Source organism: Colobus angolensis, unplaced genomic scaffold (genome assembly GCF_000951035.1).
Source record: "Colobus angolensis palliatus isolate OR3802 unplaced genomic scaffold, Cang.pa_1.0 Scaffold141, whole genome shotgun sequence".
Classification (NCBI taxonomy): domain Eukaryota; kingdom Metazoa; phylum Chordata; class Mammalia; order Primates; family Cercopithecidae; genus Colobus; species Colobus angolensis.
This window is the reverse complement of record NW_012114500.1, coordinates 372,114-392,139: the sequence shown is the minus strand read 5'-3', so window position 1 is coordinate 392,139 and position 20,026 is coordinate 372,114. Positions and strand designations below refer to the sequence as shown.

Below are 20,026 nucleotides of genomic sequence, written 5' to 3'. Positions count from 1 at the left end.
TAAAAGAACACAGCAAATAAAAAATTTTAAAACTCAATAGTAAGAATGTAAAATGAGAGTTGAACAAACACAGGCAATATACTGAAAAGATAAAATCATCTAAAAATGAAAACTAAATCACAGGGTACCTGAGAGATACAAATAAAAGTAAGAAACACAGAGAAGAGGAATAAAACAGCTATGAAAACAAAAATGAGATAGAAAGGATCGAGATAAAATAATATAGAAAAAATTATCTGGGCCTCTAGGTAAAAATCAACAACAAACAAAATGTCATTTCCAAAAGGGAAAAAAGTCAAGTGGTGCCACACTTCTTGTTAGTAACATCAAGCAACCCAACAGTGAAGCACAAATTCAGACAAACTCAAGGATTTTCTATGTGGCCAAGCTATACTTTAAGTATCTAGGCTCCAGAAGAAATTGTAAACATGTCACAACTCAGAGAATATTGTGCAGTACTTACAAGCCCTCCTTGAATACTCTACAAAAGAGCTTCATCCAGCCAAGAGTTGACTGGAGAGACTTCAGGTAAGTATCAGTAGGGTATTAAACATATTTTTTAAAAATTTTAATGGTGTATAAATATTCTATGTTCTAATCAAATAGAAATAAGATAATTACAAAAAATATGAAGAGATAATATATTCACTGACTGTCACATAGATAATTAGGTAAGAGTCAAAGAACATCATTTAAAAGTGTCAAATTAAATAGTAGAGGCCAAAAGCAACTTGGGGACTCTAAATGCATTATATAAAATGTTATCAGTATAAATTAGAACATACAAACCTTTCTAAACATCCAAAGAAATTTTATAAAGACCCCATGTTGTGAAAGAGGCACAGTAAGTATAGCAATATATATATCTGTTTGCTTTTTAAAAAGAAACACATGAAAGATAAATTGGAAAACTAAGAAAATAATTACTTATAATAATTATTTATAAGAGATGGTTAGGAATGGAGGGATAGGTATGACAGCTAGACTTTTTCGGAATATGCTTTTCATATATAACTTTTTGAAAACAATTTATCTTTTTTTTTTTGTAGAGACAGGATCTCACTCTGTTGCCCAGGCTCATCTTGAACCCTTGGCCTTAAGTGATCCTCCCACCTCAGACTCCCAAAGTGCTGGAATTACAGGCATGAGCCACTGCACCTGGCCATGTTGCTAAATATTAACTGTAAATATTCATTTGAATTCATGATCTTTTAAAATTGTATTATTTCCTAGCTATGTCCACTAAAATAGCCTAGAAAAATGACAGCTCAGAAACAATGGATTCTATAATAAATTCCATTCACTGGCTAGAAAGATTCCAAAGAAAAAATAAAATAAATCCCACTCCTCTTAAAAGGTATAGGGCTCCTTGGAGAATTAGCTGATAATCCAGATTTGGAACAAGACAAATACAACGTAAGCCTCAGATTTATTGTGCCTGAAGCAAATAAGGACTAAAAGACTAATGTGGTCATGTTTAGAAAACACAAGAGCTAGCTTGCTGTGACTTCCGTGGGCTAGAGGCTCACAATATATATGAGCATCAAAAAGAACTGTGACTGACTGGCTATAATATATTGAGTAATTTTTTTTTAATTCATGAAGACATAGTCTTTTTTTGTAAAGAGGGGTATTGGAGAAACAGGAGGGAAATAAACTTTTTTTATTTTAAAAAAAGAATATAAACTAATAAATGTAGAAGAAATTCAGAGCACTAAAAAAAATTAATCACCATTTTGCACCCCAGTGTAATAAATTATTCAGTCAAGAATCATCAACTGATGCTAAAGCCATTGGGAAACAGAATATTCCCCTGGTGCTAAAACGTTACTCCATAGATTACTAAGGGTGAAAAAATGACCTTTACAACAGGGAGAACTTTACAGTAACCTTTACAATGGGGTAGTCATCATCTTAACCAAATAATTACCAACATTAATAATGAGATTATCTGTGTCTTTTAATATGATACAATATAAAATCTATGAAATATTTTTACCCAATACATTTAGCTTGAAGGTAATCAAACCTATAGACTTGACTTCCAGTTCAAAGGACATGAAAGAAATAAAGGGAACAAATCAAACCACATAATAGGAGCAAAGTAACTTTGGTCCTTCAAAGAGTACTATCATGGGGAGAAAAGTCATTAGAGGTAGCATTTTCAGTCTCTTGGTATAAAAAAGCCATTGAAGGGTGGGTGGTGGTGCAGGAAGGGGACTTCTAGACCAAAAGAGACAGTCAAATACAAAGCATTAACCTTGATATTACCCTGGTTCCAAAACAAAAAGCTATAAAAAATCATTTTTGAGACAATTGGGAATACAGTTGACTCCTGAACAACAGATTTGAACTGCGTGGGTCCACTTATATGCAGATTTTTTTCAGCCAAATGCAGATGGAAAACACAGGATTTGCGGGGTGTGAAACCCACCCATAGGGAGGGCTGACATTCTTATACGCGGTTTCCCCCTAAGGACTTGAGTGTACCCAGATTTTGGTATACACGAGGTGGGGGTTCTGGAACCAATCCCACACATTTACAGAGGGGCAACTGTATTTTAATTTGAACTTAGATGAAGCGACCTGTATTAATTTTTCTTAGGTGTCATAATGGCACCTGAGGTTAATTAAGAAGATGTCCGTATCATTAGGTCATGCATGCTGGAGTATGTAGGGGTAAAGTGTCCCCACAGAGATAAAGCCAGTGTGGCAAAATGTTAATAATGGTTGGATTTAGGTGGTATACCAGCCTTTTAACTTTTTTGTATGCTGCAAAATGAAAAACTGGAGAAAATTTAATTTTAAAAAAAGTTCTTTAACAGTGCCATATGTGTGAGTTCATGGAGGTAGCCCATTAGTTTTTTAAAGCTGAATTGGCACAATTTGTCATAGCATGACTGAAGCCATTAAAATGGCAATATTATAAAAACAAAATACTGAAAAAATGAAACTTGAGGGAAATGGAGAAAAATAATATGAAATAATGGAAATTTGATGTATTATGTATATATAACATCCAAAGTAAGTGGCAGGTTTTCAAGTTATAAAATGAAACATGGGCACACATCTTTCATGATTTTCTATAATTCTATCATCACTCAAGAAATATTACCCTGCCTTGGCTATATTTAAAAGACCTATTGATGCAGCATGCATATATTAAAAAAGCACTTAGCATCATTTTAAAATGCTATATTTGCTATCCAAGCAGAATAAAATAAAATAAAACTTTAGCCTAAAGGTAAAAACCCTCAATTATTAGAAATCATGTTTGTACATGTGTTATCTTTTAAAAGAGCAAACACACACACATACACACACACACACACACACAGATTTTGTGTCTAAATCACACAAGTCTGATTTAGTACGTTTAACTGAACCTCTTAAATACTCTACATTTAAAGCTGGAGTGTCCAATCTTTCGGCTTCCCTGAGTCACCCTGGAAGAAGAAGAAGTGTCTTGGGCCACATATAAAATACAGTAACACTAATGATAGCTGATGAGCTTAAAAAAAATTGCAAAAAAATCTCATACTGTTTTAAGAAAGTTTACAAATTTGTGTTGGGCCACATTCAAAGTCATCCTGGGCTGCATGCAGCCTGTGGGCCATGCGTCGGACAAACTTTAAGTATATTTTTACAAGTGAATTTTCAGTGATTATCACAAAACACTGTAAGAACATTCATTATTCTTTTAAACCTGCAGTGAGTTCTACCTTTCAAAAGAGGAAAGTGTATATCTAAGATAAACTGTGTATTTCCAAAAGAACACCTTGTTATTTGTTTTAAACAAATTACCTCTAACATTTTAGAAATCCTAAATGAATGAATGAAAATAAATGCATAAACGAAAAACACCTGATTCTCTGGTCCAAGGGAGGAAAATGTGATCCTAACACTCGTGAAGTCCTACTGTGAGCCAAAATAACAATTGGTATCAGGTTTTAGCTCTTCCTTATAATGGTGATAGGTAATGCCTAATTTAAAATTAGTTCAAAATTGTTCACTAATATACAGTACAGGTAAAACATTTATAAACCATGTTTTAAATTTGTCCTTTAAAATAGTACAGCATTTATAAAGTTATTATACATAAGAACTGAAAACTGACAATACTGTGCTCTCTCTCTGTATATGTATATATATGTTAACACAGTATCTAATTATAAACATTTTTCCACATTAGATTCATGTTATGTTCAGAATAATTTGACAGATATTCTAAAATTAAAAATGACAATATACAAATTAAAAGTCTCTGGGCTTGATGTGGTGGCTCATGCCTGTAATCCCAGCACTTTGGGGGGCCGAGGCAGGCAGATCACCTGAGGTCAGGAGTTCGAGACCAGCCTGGCCAACGTGGTGAAACCCCGTCTTTACTAAAAATACAAACAAATCAGCTGGGCGTGGTGGTAGGCGCCTGTAATCCCAGCTACTTGGGAGGCTGAGGTAGGAGAATTGCTCGAACCCAGGAGGCAGAGGTTGCAGTGAGCTGAGATTGCACCACTGAACTCCAGCCTGGGTGACAGAGCGAGACTCCATCTCAAAAAAAAAAAAACAAAAAAAAAACCTAAAGTCTCTGAAAAGAATTGTTGATTGTATCATCCTCATCAATTCAGAAGGATGTGTATAGAGATGAATGGTCTTTGTGTAGTAAGAAATTTGGCCCATCCAAAGAAAGTTCTGCTGTCAGTCTTTGGGAGTTCTCAATGATAGGAATGTCTTTATTCATTGTGGGTTCCTCAGGCAACACTTGACAGTTTATGCTAAGGAGATAACCTATGGTGAGGCCCTGAAGTCTTGATGTCAACCAGATCTCCAGGGAGGGGCAGACGTTGGAAAGAGAGGACAACTACATGGGCAAAAAAAAAAAAAAATCAACCATGCCAACTAATAGAGCCGCAATAAAAATCTGGACACCAAAGCTTAGGTAAGCTTCCCTGAATGGCAATACTATGTGTGTACTGTCAAACACTGTGGTCAGGAGCAGATAACACCTTCCGTGACTCTACAAGAAAAGGACACCAACAGGCTCAAGTTTGGACCACTCCTAGACTCTATTTTATGTGTCACTTCCTTTGGCTGGTTTTAATTTGTATTTCCTTTCTCTGTAATAAATATGACTGTGAGTATAATAGCTTTCAGTAAGTTTTATCTTTCTAGCCAGAATTGAGGGTGAACTTGGGAAACCCCAGAATTTGCAATGACTAAAACACTGTCAGCCATAGTAGAAGCTCAAATCTTTGGTAATTGAGGGCAATTTATTTCTTCCTTGCTATTTTCTTTTCTAGAGTGTATATGTAATCAGTTCTGCCTTAAACGAATTCTCTTTTTAAAAACTGTAAGAAAGACCAGTATGGGCTGGGTGTGGTTGCTCACGCCTGTAATCCCAACACTTAGGAGGCCAAGGCAGGCAGATCACTGAAGCTCAAGAGTTTGAGACCAATCTGAGCAACATGGCGAAACCCCACCTCTACAAAACAATACAAAAATTAGCTGGGCATGGTGGCACGCACCTGTATTCTCAGCTGCTTGGGGGACTGAGGCTCCTGGGAGTATCGCTTTAGCTCTGTCAAGGCTGCAGTGAGCCAAGATTGTGTCACTGCACTCCAGCCTAGGCGATGGGAAGAAGACCTTGTCTCAAAAAAAAAAAACACAAAAAACCCCCAAAAAACCCCACCCCCACCAGTATGATTACTAATGCTGGTCACTATCAGTCTCTTTTGAAAGGCAGTATTGGCTGGGTGCAGTGGCTCATGCCTGTAAACCCAGCACTTTGTGAGGCCGAGGCAGACAGATCACCTGAGGTCAGGAGTTTGAGACCAGCCTGGCCAACATGGTGAAACCCCATCTCTCCTAAAAACACAAAAATTAATTGGGCATGGTGGCATGGCCTATAATCCCAGTTACTATGGAGGGTGAGGCAGACTTGCTTGAACCCAGGAGGTGGAGGTTCCTACAGTGAGCCAAGATCACACCACTGCAGCGTAGGTGACAGAGTGAGATGCCATCTCAAAAAAAAAACAAAAAAAAGGTAGTATTATCTATAAAATTCAGATTATATTTTTGCGTAGCACTGGAACTTGAGGATTGTGATATATTTCCAAAAAAAGAAGTACTGTAATACATAAAAGATTATTAAACATTTTTAGTTAGTGCTTTTCATGAGAGGTTACCAAAGAAAAATATATATTTTTAAAATGCTGGCACTTTCGTGATTTTTTACAAAGTATTTTGTGTAAGGTTACTTCAGCAGTAGAGACAGGATTAAAATCCTGTATATTATCGCAATTGATCTCCATGCATTCCATTGACGGTCACAATTGAAGCAATTATATCCAAATTATGAAGAAAATATATACCAAACTTCTATAATTACTTAACCTTGAGGCTAGCCTAGAGATATTTAAAACAAAAAATGTTAGGCTGTTATTAACATAAAGATAAATTCTAACTAGTTTAAATAAACCCAATATTTCTTTTTTTGTTGTTTCAGTTTTTGTTTTTTGAGACAGTCTCACTGTCACTCAGGCGAGAGTCCAGTAGTGTCATCATGGTTTACTGCAGCATCAACTTGCTAGACTCAAGCAATCCTTCTGCCTCAGCCTCCTGAGAAGCTGGCCCCACAGGTGCATGCCAACATACCTGGCTACTTTTATTTTTAAGATTTTTTGTAGAAACAAGGTCTCCCTACGTTGCCCAGGCTGGCCTCAAATTCATGGCCTCAAGCGTTTCTTCTGCCTTGGCTTCCTAAAGTGTCAGGATTACAGGAATGAACCACTGCACCTGGCCAACCCAGTCTTTCATGTTACAGTATGGGCTAGAGAAAAGGAAGAAAGATCACATGTGATAGTGATAGAGGTACTACAGAGCTAGAGAAAAAGATCAGCAATTCATTTCTGATCTATAAAGAGAGAAGACAAATTCATAGGTTAGGTCATAGACACAGGTAAATAGGAAAATAAGGAAATATAGAAAAAGATTTGTATAGAGTTCTTTATGAAAATAATCTATTTCAATAAATCTATTAAATAGGTAATAGCTGGATACCAAAAATGACGAGAAGTTTATCAATTAAAAAGCCATTTAACAAAAGACCAGTTTATACATCCCTTTCAATTATCTCCATAAAAAATTTAAATACACAAATTACATTCTCAAACCCAAAAGAATCTTTCTAAACAAATGAAATACAGATATAGACAAAGTCAGGATCCAAATTATTTTTAAAAGTTTTTAAATTACAGTAAATTATATTTTGTAATTACAAATGAAACAACAAACTGACAGTTTTATTCAATTGTTAAAGTTTCAAAAAGTTCAGTGATGGAGCAATAGTATCACAATTTATTTAAGTAAGCACTGTTCACAAATGTTTATGCTTTTGTAATATACCTATTTTAATTTTGTTAATGAATTTAAAGAGCTAATGTTGAAACAACCAAAAAAATAGAAATGTATTTATTCTTAAAACATCCTAATTTTGCCCATGTGTCTAAAGTTGTGAATTACAGGAACACCCTCCAGAAAAATCAGGTATTTGGTAAAGCAAGGCACATAGGACCAGATTTTGATAAACGTGCTTGTTCTCTGCTCCTATAACTACTTTAAATAACCTGGAGATTCATAAGATGACTTTCAATATAGCATAAATAACTTTTATAAACCTTTTTTATGTAACGTATTCACCCATGATAATTAAATATTATAATGTGAATGTGTAAATCAAACGAGCGATGCTAAACCCTTTAAGAAAAAACCCAACTCAGTTTAATGACTGTACAATGAAATTTTAAAAGTTCAATAGTTTGATATGTAAGAATAATCAGTATTACAGTAAGTGTAGAGAACATAACCAGTTTCCTTTCAGATTATATCTCCTTAGAATCTAAATATCAAGCTACCTTTCCTTCCATGAAATTATATGACATTCAATATAAATTGATGTAAACATTTAAGTTTTGCATCTCTAAACTATATATTCCACCATAAAAGTAGCCTATAACATCTCTAAAATCACTTATTAAAGAATTGATAATTTAATACTGCCGTGTTGAAACATCCATCTGTTGCATTTCAAACTTTTCTTCCCAAATACCATATTCTTAATTTTTAAAAGAACTATTGATTGGCACTCTTCTCCCATGAGTTAGCACATTTTCACATTGTGAACAAAGTAGTTGCGTGATAACAAATAAAAAGTATAGGAATTTAAATAATCATGGGAGTCATCATTATAAAAGCTTGATACAGTAAGGCCTGTGGAGGTCATCAAAATACACATCACACACATAAGGAAATGGCATTATCGTATATGTGACATGATCCTAGGGCATAGGTCTACCTTCTCATGTATGATTACTTTTTTATGAATTAAAAATTATAAACTACGTAGCCCAATCTCTAATAAACATTTTCAAACCCACTAGAAAAGCAAAATGTAAATTATGCCTGCCTAATAAAATCGTGCTTTGAAAATATACTTGACTACTTTGTCCATTTTTACAATTCCTGTTTACATTTTTGTAACTTTCATTAGGAATTTTGAAAATTGTGTTTTGACACCTAAAAATGTGTTACCACTGTAACTAACATGTCTAATATCTAATTTACTTGTATAAGTTTTTTAAATTATTAAAATAGAAACAGAATAAACCTCATTAAATGTGAATGCACACTGCATTAATACATTTAAGTACCCAACCAATACTTCAATGTGTGCTAAACATAAATCATATTTCATCTTGAAATCTGTGCATTTGCAGGATTTAGATTTTACGTAGCAGTAAGTAATAATGTAAGTCTGAATATTATTGCAATCTAAAACTACCATGTTCAAAATGTGGTGAACTTATTAAGCAAATTCTAAAGGGTGGTTACTGAAAATCATGTTGGGCATCCAGAAAGTTTGCTTGGTACCAATTTGGAATCACCACCAAAGTGATTTTAAGATTTGGTAATTTTAAATGCTTTTAAACTTTGAATGGAATTGATGAGCCCTGCAATCTGTAGATTATTACTGCAAAAGCAAGGTAACACTACCAGTTCACGTTAGGCAAGTGTACCTAACAGTTTGTAACATAGTATTTTTGAGTCAAATTTTGTTTAATAAAATCCATGAGAGCTATATAAAAATACTTATTTTTTACAGTTTTTATATCTATTAGAACAGTCTTTAAAAATATATACAGTATAGGCCGGGCACAGTGGCTCACATCTGTAATTCCAGCTACTCAGGGGCTGAGACAGGAGAATCCCTTGAACCAGGGAGTGGGAGGTTGCAGTGAGCCGAGATCGGGCCACAGCACTCCATCCTGGTGACAAAGTGAGACACTGTCTCAAAAAAAAAAAAAAAAAAAAAGTATTTTACTTTTTTCATTTATACTGTGGGTGTGTGTGTGTGTGAGACAGAGTCTTGCTCTGTCATCCAGGCTGGAGTGCAGTGGAGCGATCTTGGCTCATTGCAACTTCCAACTGGTGTGTTCAAGAAATTCTCCTGCCTCAGCCTCCTGAGTAGCTAGGACTACAGGCGTGCACCACCATGCCCAGCTAATTTTTGTATTATTGGTAGAGATGGGGTTTCACCATGCTGGCCAGGCTGGTCTCGAATTCTGGATCCTGACCTTGTGATCCACCCACCTCAGCCTCCCAAATTGCTGAGATTACAGGCGGGAGCCACAGCGCCCAACCAGTAAAATACTTCTTATACTCAGTAAGTAATTCTGTCTATAGTTAATAATTAAATTAAACCCATATTCAAATTATAGAAAGCATTTTTGCCCACCAAATCATCTTACCATTTATAATATATTCTCTCCTCTCCCTTTAACCAACTTATTAAATAACTCATGTAATCTGCATCCTCAGCTCCAGTGTTCATTAAAAAGGAAAAAAACCCACTATTTTAAAGCAAAATGGTGGCTCCTTCTCAGTAGCTTTTTTTTTTTTTTGAGACAGAGTCTCACTCTGTCGCCCAAGTTGGAGCACCAGTGGCGCAATCTCCGCTTACTGCAACCTGTGCTTCCCGGGTTCAAGCGATTCTCCTGCCTCAGCCTCCTGAGTAGCTGGGACTACAGGCACGCACCACCATGCCCAGCAAATTTTTGTATTTTTGGTAGAGACGGGGTTTCACCATGTTGGTCAGGCTAGTCTCAATCTCTTGACCTTGTGATCCGTCTGCCTCAGCCTCCCAAAGTGTTGGGATTACAGGCGTGAGCCACTGCACCCAGCCTTCTCAGCAGCTCTTGTGGGAACACAGAAAGGGAATTCAAAATTTGGCTACCTCTCCCACTCGTGTGATCAGGGAAGAACAGGCTTATGAGAGAAAAAATTCTTCCGAGCAGCTTTGGATTTAAAGTTATAGCGCTGTTTAAAATAATGTAATATGGCAATCTGGAATGTCTCCAAGAAAAGTCATTTTGGTCTCAGTCACTGACATCTGTACTATTATTTGTTTGAATGTTCTTTTTGTCAACAGTTGTAAAGAAGTTTTTACAGATCAGTGAGTAAAATGTTCATTTAATAACTTTCTAACTATATACAGTATATGCTTGATAATTCAAAACTCTCCAAATGTAGATATGATACAATAATTATTTCAAATTATTAAAGGAGTATTTAATCCTTTTAAATTACATTTTGAAAATTTAATGGCAATTACAAATTTTAATTTAAAATAATATTAAGGATTTAATCTGATTTACAGAAATAAAATGCAATGAAGAGATTAGGGGCTAACCTCCCATTACTATAAAATTCTCTGGCTAGCACAGGAGCAACTGGATTGCTTTCAGCAGTCTTGAAGCACTAAAATATCTTAAAATTCATATGGAGAAATAGTATGTATCTCTACATTAAATTTAGATATGACATTTATTTTCTGACAAATCAGACCCAGAATATTACTTTATTAATTTTTATGTAATTGAACAAAAAACATTTAGCCATCCTTCATTTAGTAATCTTTTGTATAAATATAAAAATCTCTGATAAGTGAAATGTTTTTTCAAATTATACTTCTATTTTTTCACAGCTTTATAGGTAATTATAATTTTCAAACTTTAAATATTTCATGTGATTTGATATATCTGTACAGAAAGAGTAAGATAAAAACATTTAATAATATTAAATCTAATTTGCAAAAATTGGTATCTGACATTTGTTGTGTGCTCTTGCAAAGAGTGCATAGGACATTTCTGCAGCAATCAAAAAGGTAAAATCTTTTTAAACTCAGATTTCAAGTTTTCTCTAATATTCCTTCTAATTCTAATCCCTGGAAATACTTTCAAGCTTTGATTTCTAGATGCAATGTGTTTTGTTACATATACATATATTTTATCCTTAAACTTTTAAAAAAACAGTATGATCAGATTCAGCATGATGATATCTTCACAGACTCTGTAGAAGTCCTCTGTGCAAGATTAATGTCGAGATTCCTAGTGCACCATCGTGAAAAACCAGTTAAAGATAGTATACAACTATGCTTTAGTGGGATTTCCTGCAGGTTTGGGATCATAACCATATAAAAAAGTAGCTGTTATTACAAGGATGGCTCCAAGGAAAAAGACACTGAATAAGACGAAGACAAAATGAAAAAGAGAAAATCAGATTAAAAGCAGAATAAGTTCCTTCTATTTCTTTACTATAAAAACAATTATAATTTGGGGAAAAGTGTTCCAGTAACACAGCTAACAAATCTTGAGTACCTACTACATTCCAGGTATCTGGCTAAGTGCTTTATATGCATTATTTCATTGAGTTCTCACAGCAACTCTATGAAGATGTACTAATATTCACTTTTTACACATGAGGAAACAGTTTTAAAGAATTTAAAGAACTTATCTAAAGCCCCATAATTTCAAGAGGATTCAAACTCAGGTATGGCTAACTCTACAGCCTGTACTCTCATCCACTGCACTATACTGTCTTCTAAAACAAAGATATTTTAACTTCTGTATTTCACCTTAATAGGGATTTTGTATGCAATACATTCAATAACAAAAGGTCTTAATTCTTCAGTTGAACATATGAAAGGAAAATTTTATTCTGTCATGTTAAACCAAGGTAAAGTTTAGTTTAAAATCCAAGATAGTAATAAGCAAAACTCAGGACCAATTTTTATAGGATGCTTTACAAAAGGAAATTACATTAAATGCAGGGAGTTCTTGGTTTCCTCTTTATCCTATGTATCTACAGATACAGTCTACCTTACGATACATTGGAAATGAAGACTGGATATGTGAACTAGACTACAAATATTAACTTTTTTTTTTTTTTATTTAAAGACAGGGTCTCACTCTGTTGCTCAGGCTCTGGAGTGCAGTGCTGTCATGATGGCTCACTGCAGCCTCGACCTCCAGGGTTCAAGCAATCCTCCCAGCTCAGTCTCCTAAGTAGCTGGGACTACAGGTGCAAACCACCACACCTGGCTAACTTTTCTATTTTTTGTAGAGCCGAGGTTTCACTTTGTTGCCCAAGCTGATCTTGAACTCCTGGGCTCAAGTGATCTGCCTCAGACTCCCAACATGCTGTGATTACAGGCATGAGCCACTGTGACTGGCCTGAATCTTAACTTTTATTTATTTTTTTGAGATGGAGTCTCCTCTGTCACCCAGGCTAGAGTGCGGTGGTGTGATCTCGGCTCACTGCAACCTCCGCCTCCCAGGTTCAAGCAATTCTCCTGCCTCAGCCTCCCATGTAGCTGGGATTACCAGTGTGCACCATCACCCCCCGCTAATTTTTTTTATTTTTAGTAGAGACAGGGTTTCACCATGTTGGCCAGGCTGGTCTCGAACTCCTGACCTCAAGTGATCTGCTTGTCTCAGCCTCCCAAAGTGCAATCTTAACTTTTAATGTGTACATTTTTTAAAATGCTATTATAGAGACATAAGCTAGTTTTGGATTTAAAGTTTCTACTAATAGTCCAAAGCCATGCTCCTGTTTTTTTTTTTTAATTGTCTGTAAATGAAAAATAATTACTAATCATTTTTAAAAGGCCCTTCATAATATGGTCCCTCCAAACTCATCCTCCCCACTTCATGCCACCCAATCTATAATTCAGCCACTCCACTCAGTGAACACAACATACACCTTCTTGACAGTGCCTTTAGAGATACTATTCCTTCTGTCCACAGTTTCCTTGCTTCTTAGAAAATCCTTATTCATAATTCAGGTCTAATGTCTCCAAGACTCACTCCCCTAGGCAAAACTCCCCTAGCATAACACTTACCACACTGCCATTAAATGATGCATAAGTCTACTCCCCTGCTCAACCATGTGCTCTTCATTCACTGTGGTACCCACAGTGCCTAGCATATACAGGGAGCTCAGTAATTATCTGTTATGATTAATAACTAGATTTGACTTGATGCAAACGGTTAACTCTTCAAAAGACTTGAATGCAGTTATACATACAACGTTATTAGGATAACATAAAACATCCTATAATGTATCTTGAAGAAATTGCTACCACATTAATATTTGGTAATTATTAATTACTAGACACTGTCTTCATTAGTCATTATGAACTATTCTTAGCTTTCTGAAACTTTGGAATGGCATGGACTGAAAGTTCATGCTCAACTGAAAGATTCTATGCTGTACCTTTGTATCCACTGCAGGAATCCTTTCTATAATATCTTTAGCAGGATCTACTTGAATACCTAATAATGTCAGGAAACACCTGTTTCTCAAGCCAGCAATTTTTAGATGGTTCTGAGAGAGAAAATTGTCCCAGAAAAAAATATATATATTAGGAAAAAACTATCAGAATGTAATGATTACTTCAAGGATCTGAGCCCCCTCTAACAGAATTATTATATGTATACTTCCATTGTTGCATTGATCATACTGTTATAATTTATTTATTCACATCTGTCTTTGCAATCACTTGATGGTCACCAAACCTTGATGACCTTGAAGACAAGAAACTGTGTCTCATTCATGCACTCCTTTTCCAGGAGCTAGCAAGGTGGCCAGCAGGCACATAGTAGACACTTAATAAACTTTTGATAAAAGAATAAGCAACCCTAAATGGAAGAATGGTAACACTAATAAGCAAAATAACAAACACAAGAAAAATAATTTAGGGAAGTGGGTAATAGTGATATTGTATCAACGGAGATGTCTAACAGTCAATAGAATAAAGGGATCTAGAGTTTAGGTAAAATTTGAACTTATCTTCCTAGAGAAGACAGATATGACATGGCAGTGGATGAGATGGCCGAGAGAGTGAGCAAGGATTGACAAGCTACCAAAGGGACAATCAGAAAGGCAAGCATAGGCATACCATTTCAGAGAAGCCAAACAAACAAAAAACCCAGTTTCAGGAGGTGGAATGAGGCTAAAGGCAAATATATTATTACATTTAGGATAGAACTGAATGAAGATCGAGAAAATGTCACTAGATTTATTACTGAAAATGTATTATCCACAAAGGTAAGATGCATAAAGACAGAGGGCTTAGTTACCTATTTTAGGAAAAAGAATCCATCTTCTCCATCTGGCTGAGTGTCCTGAGCATATTCTCAAAATATTCATTCATTCATTCGTTCATTCATTCATTCATTCAATAATGGCAGTATCATTGTCTTTTCTCTTTCTATCTTCAACCCAACAAACCTTATATACTTCCTCAGAAACATGAATTTACAGGCAGGCATACATCTCATTGCCAAACTACTACTCCTTTGTCCCTCTGTTGGCTTACTTGTTCATTTATTTGTTTATTCCCTGCATAATTCAAATATTTAATTACCTCAGCCTTACATAAGGTTCATTTTTTTTGTTTGTTTGTTTGTTTGTTTCTTTTGAGACAGAGTCCCGCTCTGTCGCCCAGGCTGGAGTGCACTGGCCGGATCTCAGCTCACTGCAAGCTCCGCCTCCCCGGTTTACGCCATTCTCCTGCCTCAGCCTCCCAAGCAGCTGGGACCACAGGTGCCCGCCACCTCGCCCGGCTAGTTTTTTGTATTTTTTAGTAGAGACGGGGTTTCACCGTGTTAGCCAGAATGGTCTCGATCTCCTGACCTCGCGATCCGCCCGTCTCGGCCTCCCAAAGTGCTGGGATTACAGGCTTGAGCCACTGTGCCTGGCCAAGGTTCATTTAAAAAAAAAAAAAAGGTATGATTTTTAAAGTAAAATCTAAAAATCTGCAAGGTGCAAACATTCTCAAAGTACATTAAAGCATATGATTTCCTCATCTTATGAACAGGGAATACGACTAAGATCACAAAATTAAGATATAAGTGTTCATTGTTAGTCTAAGTGATTCATTTCCATACCAAGCTGAAAACAGAAATGCTTTTAAATTTTTATCTCATAAGAACTACAAATCTCAACATGTATGTTCCAGACCTATTGTCTAGATTGCTAGAAAAGAATTAAAACCACCAATGTTCAATATAAAAATATAAAAAGGATATTATATTTTTATAGTGCCAAATTCCATCCATAATCCTATTTCATTCTCAAAAGCACAAATGAGTTCGGCGCAGTGGCATATGACTATAATCCCAGCACTCTGAGAAGCAGAGGTGGGAAGATTGCTTAAGGTAAGAAGTTCAAGATCAGCCTGGGCAACAAAGCACATCTGTAGTCCCAGCTACCCGGGAGGCTGAGGCAGGAGGACTGCTTGAGCCCAGGAGTTTGAAGCTGCATTGAGCTACGACCGTGCCACTACACTGCAACCTGGGTGACAAACTGAGATCCTGTCTCAAAAATATAAACATATAAATAATAAAGTAATAAATAAATAAAAGATCCTTGGGAGATTCCAAAGTTTAGAGGTTGAGAAAATCAGGAGAAGAGTAAAGTTGGAGGAAAACCAAGAGTGGTGTCCTGGAAACAATTAAAATATAATCCCACTAGTCTGGGATTATAAATTAAACAAAATACTAGAATTTTCAATGATGTCTGTAATGGATATTCATTACAATCAATTTTTCCTGATGCTATCTCCTCCCTTAGCATCCATAAAACTACAGAGTCCTGGGTCTTCTTCCTCACTTATAACTACTCCTGCAATTCCTTTCCAGTTTGATCTTCCTGCTACCACCTAATTGAGTTTCCTCATGAGCCACATTCTCTATATAAACTATCTTCTTCAAGGAAGTCATGTAAATTCCGTATTTTAAAAATGTCATTACATGACGTATTTTTATGACTTTATATGACTTATTAACTTTTTTATATCACTTTTTTTTACTTTGCAGGGAAAATATTCACATCTATTTATTGGGAAAACTCTGGCCAGTCAAATTTGCATAAAAAACTTTTCAGAAGAAGACTTTCTTTCATGACTTTAATTTGAAATATTTTTAAAACATAGTTAAATAAATTTTTAAAATTGTATTTCAATGCTTCTTCAAATTTATCACATCACCTTATGGAGAATTCTAATTTTTCTATATACTTTTGGGGATTAAAAAATAGAAAAGAATATTTTACCTGGTTGGCACAAAATCTTGAAGCCAAAAATAGGAGATCAATGTTGATAATATTATCGATAAAGAAGTCGCAAATCCTTTTAAAATATTATCTGCATACTTAATAACAGCAGCTATTACAAGGCCTCCAAGTGCCTGCAGAAGTTATAAAAAAAATATTTTTTAAAACACACATATAAAACTGCATTTCAAAACAATTTCATTATTTAATAAAGCTTTAAGCTTTTGTCCTATAAATTCAATCCCATTATAGTAAGGGATTTATTTTAAACATCTCTCACAACAAATAGACTTACAGGTTTTGTTCAATAGCCCTCTTATTTCAAAAGGCATTTAATAAAAGTAACTACCAGGATAATCTGCAGTTTGTTATAATGAAGTTTGACCATATTACAAATAAAATGTCTATCATTATCCAATTTAGTAATTAAACATCACTTGTTTGGACAAACGTGAGAGGACTGGTCACTTTGAATAGTGAAATATTTTTACTTTTGAGTAAAATTAGTAATCAGAGTCATTTTATAGCCTTTCAATAGCCTCTTAATTTGGCTTTTTTCCTATAGTTTCTCCCCTTTCAATTCCACCTCTTATTACTCTCAGATGAAGTTTTCTAAGGCACAATTTTAATTGTGCTTTTTCTTTAAGACTGTAGAAAGAACTTTCTACCTAATCCCTCTCAAATTCCCAATTGTGGCTACTTAAATAATGAGGTTTTACTATACTACACAGTTCTGCTTTCTGCCCAAGACTACTTATCATTTTCCAAATCTGGGTTACCTACTGTAACAACTTTCAAAACACCTCTTCTATGATGGAAGCTTTATTTAGAGAAAGTCATAAATTATGCCAGTTGAGCTTACTACAAATTAATGTTTCAGTCCCAATATTTCTTGGCAATGTTGTCATTCATCTGTTTACTCCCTATTGAATCCTTCATACCAGTTATACCAAACATTTTTTATTTTTCTCGTATCTTCAGCCCCTTTTTAAGGGAAGGGGGCTTCTTCTCTTTGCTGGAATAAGATACATCATACATAAACTCTCTTGACTGACCCTATCTCCGCTTCAAATTTTCTTTTAGTTATTTTTTTCAAATTTTCACTTATCCTTGTCTCCTTTTCTGCTATCTTAAAAATAGAAGTATCCGGCCGGGTGCGGTGGCTCACGCCTGTAATCCCAGCACTTTGGGAGGTCAAGGTGGGTGGATCACGAGGTCAGGAGATCGAGATCATCCTGGCTAATATGGTGAAACCCCGCCTCTACTAAAAATACAAAAATTAGCTGGGCGTGGTGGCACATGCCTGTAATCCCAGCTACTCAGGAGGCTGAGGCAGGAGAATCACTTGAACCTGGGAAGAGGAGGTTGCAGTGACACAAGATCGCACCACTGCACTCCAGCCTGGTGACAGAGCTAGACTCCATCTCAAAAATAAATAAATAAATAAATAAATAAAAACAGAAGTATCCTACCTGCTTTTAAAACACAACTATCCTTTGCCACCTTCACCTTCCTTTCTGGAGCCTTGCTTCTTAGGCTTCAAATATCTCTAGAAGAATAGGAGGCTCTAAGGATAGTGACTTGTGTCTTCATTTTTATATCCTCTAGAATTCTCCATATGTATTTTTTAAAGATGTAATCAATTACTCAACCCTTGAACAATTCCAAGCTATATATAAACTGAACTTGACAGACGTTTTCCAATATGTAACTACAATATGAGGCTATGAATTGTCACAATTAAACATTCACATCTGCTTCTTGGGTCTTAATGGCTGACCCAGACTTCCTGTACAACGATAAGACTTATAGAAAAATCCAAAGTTATATTTGCCTTAAGCTTCAACTCTTTTATTCTTAAACCCGTATTTTCATTATGTTACATTTAAATACCACAAAGTTCATTAAAGATCCCTTTTCAAAATAGGATTCCATTACAGCATTAAGATCACTTCTATTCTAACTTCCTTGAAGAAACTAGATACGAGAGCACTAACAGTAGTGACCTTTTCCCCTCACATCAGCATATCAGGAGCTACTTTGATTCTCTATATTAAAATAGAGTTTATTAACATTAAATCTAAGACTTTAAATGCTTTACCTGAAGAACAACTACTATCCAGGTCAGTCGGTTATATCCCTGAAAAAATCCATTCTTTGATACCAGTTCTCCATCATAAATGTATACACCCATTAATCCAAATATACTTCCAAAGAAACCTAAAAAAAAGTAAAGTCTACATGATATATCATTTAGTTTGTCTGAAGAGAAGTATTTTTTCCACTGACATTCCAAATAATTTTGTATTTAACTTTTTCTTTTTGATAAAATTAGATTACTCTTTTTTTTTTTTTTTTTTTGAGACGGAGTCTTGCTCTGTTCCAGGCTGGAGTGCAGTGGTGTGATCTTGGCTCACTGCAACCTCTGCCTCCCAGGTTCAAGCAATTCTCCTGCCTCAGCCTCCTGAATAGCTGGGACTACAGGTGTTTGCCACCACGCCTGGCTAATTTTTTGTATTTTTAATAGAGATGGGGTTTCACTGTGTTAGCCAGGATGGTCTCGATCTCCTGACCTCGTGATCCACCTGCCTTGGCCTCACAGAGTGCTAGGATTACAGGTGTGAGCCACACGCCCAGCCAAAATTAGATTATTTTTTAAAATTTTTACTTGGTTTTGTATACTTAACAAAAGTATACTTAGTTTATGACTATAAGACAAAGACATACAAATGTAAAAAGACAAAGACAGAATATAAAAAATAACAGGCATTATCAACTTTGGAGCACTAAAATAATACAATGCACAAATTAGATGATTACATGGCTAGCCCATTTAAATATGTGCAAATTGCTCATATTTGGAATATGTCATTGTTCTTCCACCTTCCTCTTGCTAGATCTAGATTTCCATATACTCACATTGGTAAATACATATATAAAAGCTCAGGCAGGGAGTACAGCATTTTTCCTTATTAAGAAGTTTCGAGAGTGGGCACAGTGGCTCACGCCTGAAATCCCAGCACTTTGGGAGGGCAAAGCAGGAGAATCACTTGAGCCCAGGAGTTTAAGACCCACCCAGGCAACGAAGCAAAACTCTATCTCTACAAAAAAATTTTAAAATTAGCTAGGTGTGGTGGTGCACGCCTGTAGTCCTAGCTACTCGGGTGGCTGAGGTGGGACGATCACTTGAGCCCAGAAGTTTGATGTTACAGTGAGCTATGATTCTACCACTGCATTCCAGTCTGAGCAAAACAGCGAGATTGTCTCTAGAAAGTAAATAAATAAAGTTTTGTTTTGAAAGTATAACTAATAACTAATATCCAAAAAATCACAGCTAAGAAACAGTCACAGAAAACATTAGATTCTGTGTTACTGAAGCTTCACTGCTAGAGAAAGTCAACTTGGTAAGAGCAGAAACTGTCTTGTTCATGTTGAATCTCACCTCAAAAACATAGTCTATCACATGACTATTGGAATAAGAGACTCCCGGTAGCACTGCTAGGCTATAAATAAAGAAATTCGGCCGGGCGCGGTGGCTCAAGCCTGTAATCCCAGCTACTCAGGAGGCTGAGGCAGG

At 35.7% G+C, this 20,026-nt stretch overlaps 1 protein-coding gene across 3 annotated transcripts in view; it reads right to left on the bottom strand.

Moving 5' to 3' along the window:
* Positions 1-10,508: 10,508 nt before the first annotated feature.
* The window catches only part of SLC35A3 (solute carrier family 35 (UDP-N-acetylglucosamine (UDP-GlcNAc) transporter), member A3), a 50,362-nt gene continuing 40,844 nt past the window's right edge, over positions 10,509-20,026 (bottom strand). For 2 of the 3 annotated variants that reach the window (XM_011935164.1, XM_011935166.1), the window contains exons 6-8: positions 18,551-18,669; positions 16,450-16,583; positions 10,509-11,574 (exon numbers count right to left, since the gene is read on the bottom strand). In XM_011935164.1, coding sequence (XP_011790554.1) covers positions 11,484-11,574; positions 16,450-16,583; positions 18,551-18,669 — 344 coding nt within the window. In that variant the 3' untranslated portion in view covers positions 10,509-11,483. The remainder of the gene's footprint in view (positions 11,575-16,449; positions 16,584-18,550; positions 18,670-20,026) is intronic. The other variant, XM_011935167.1, reaches the window with a different exon arrangement.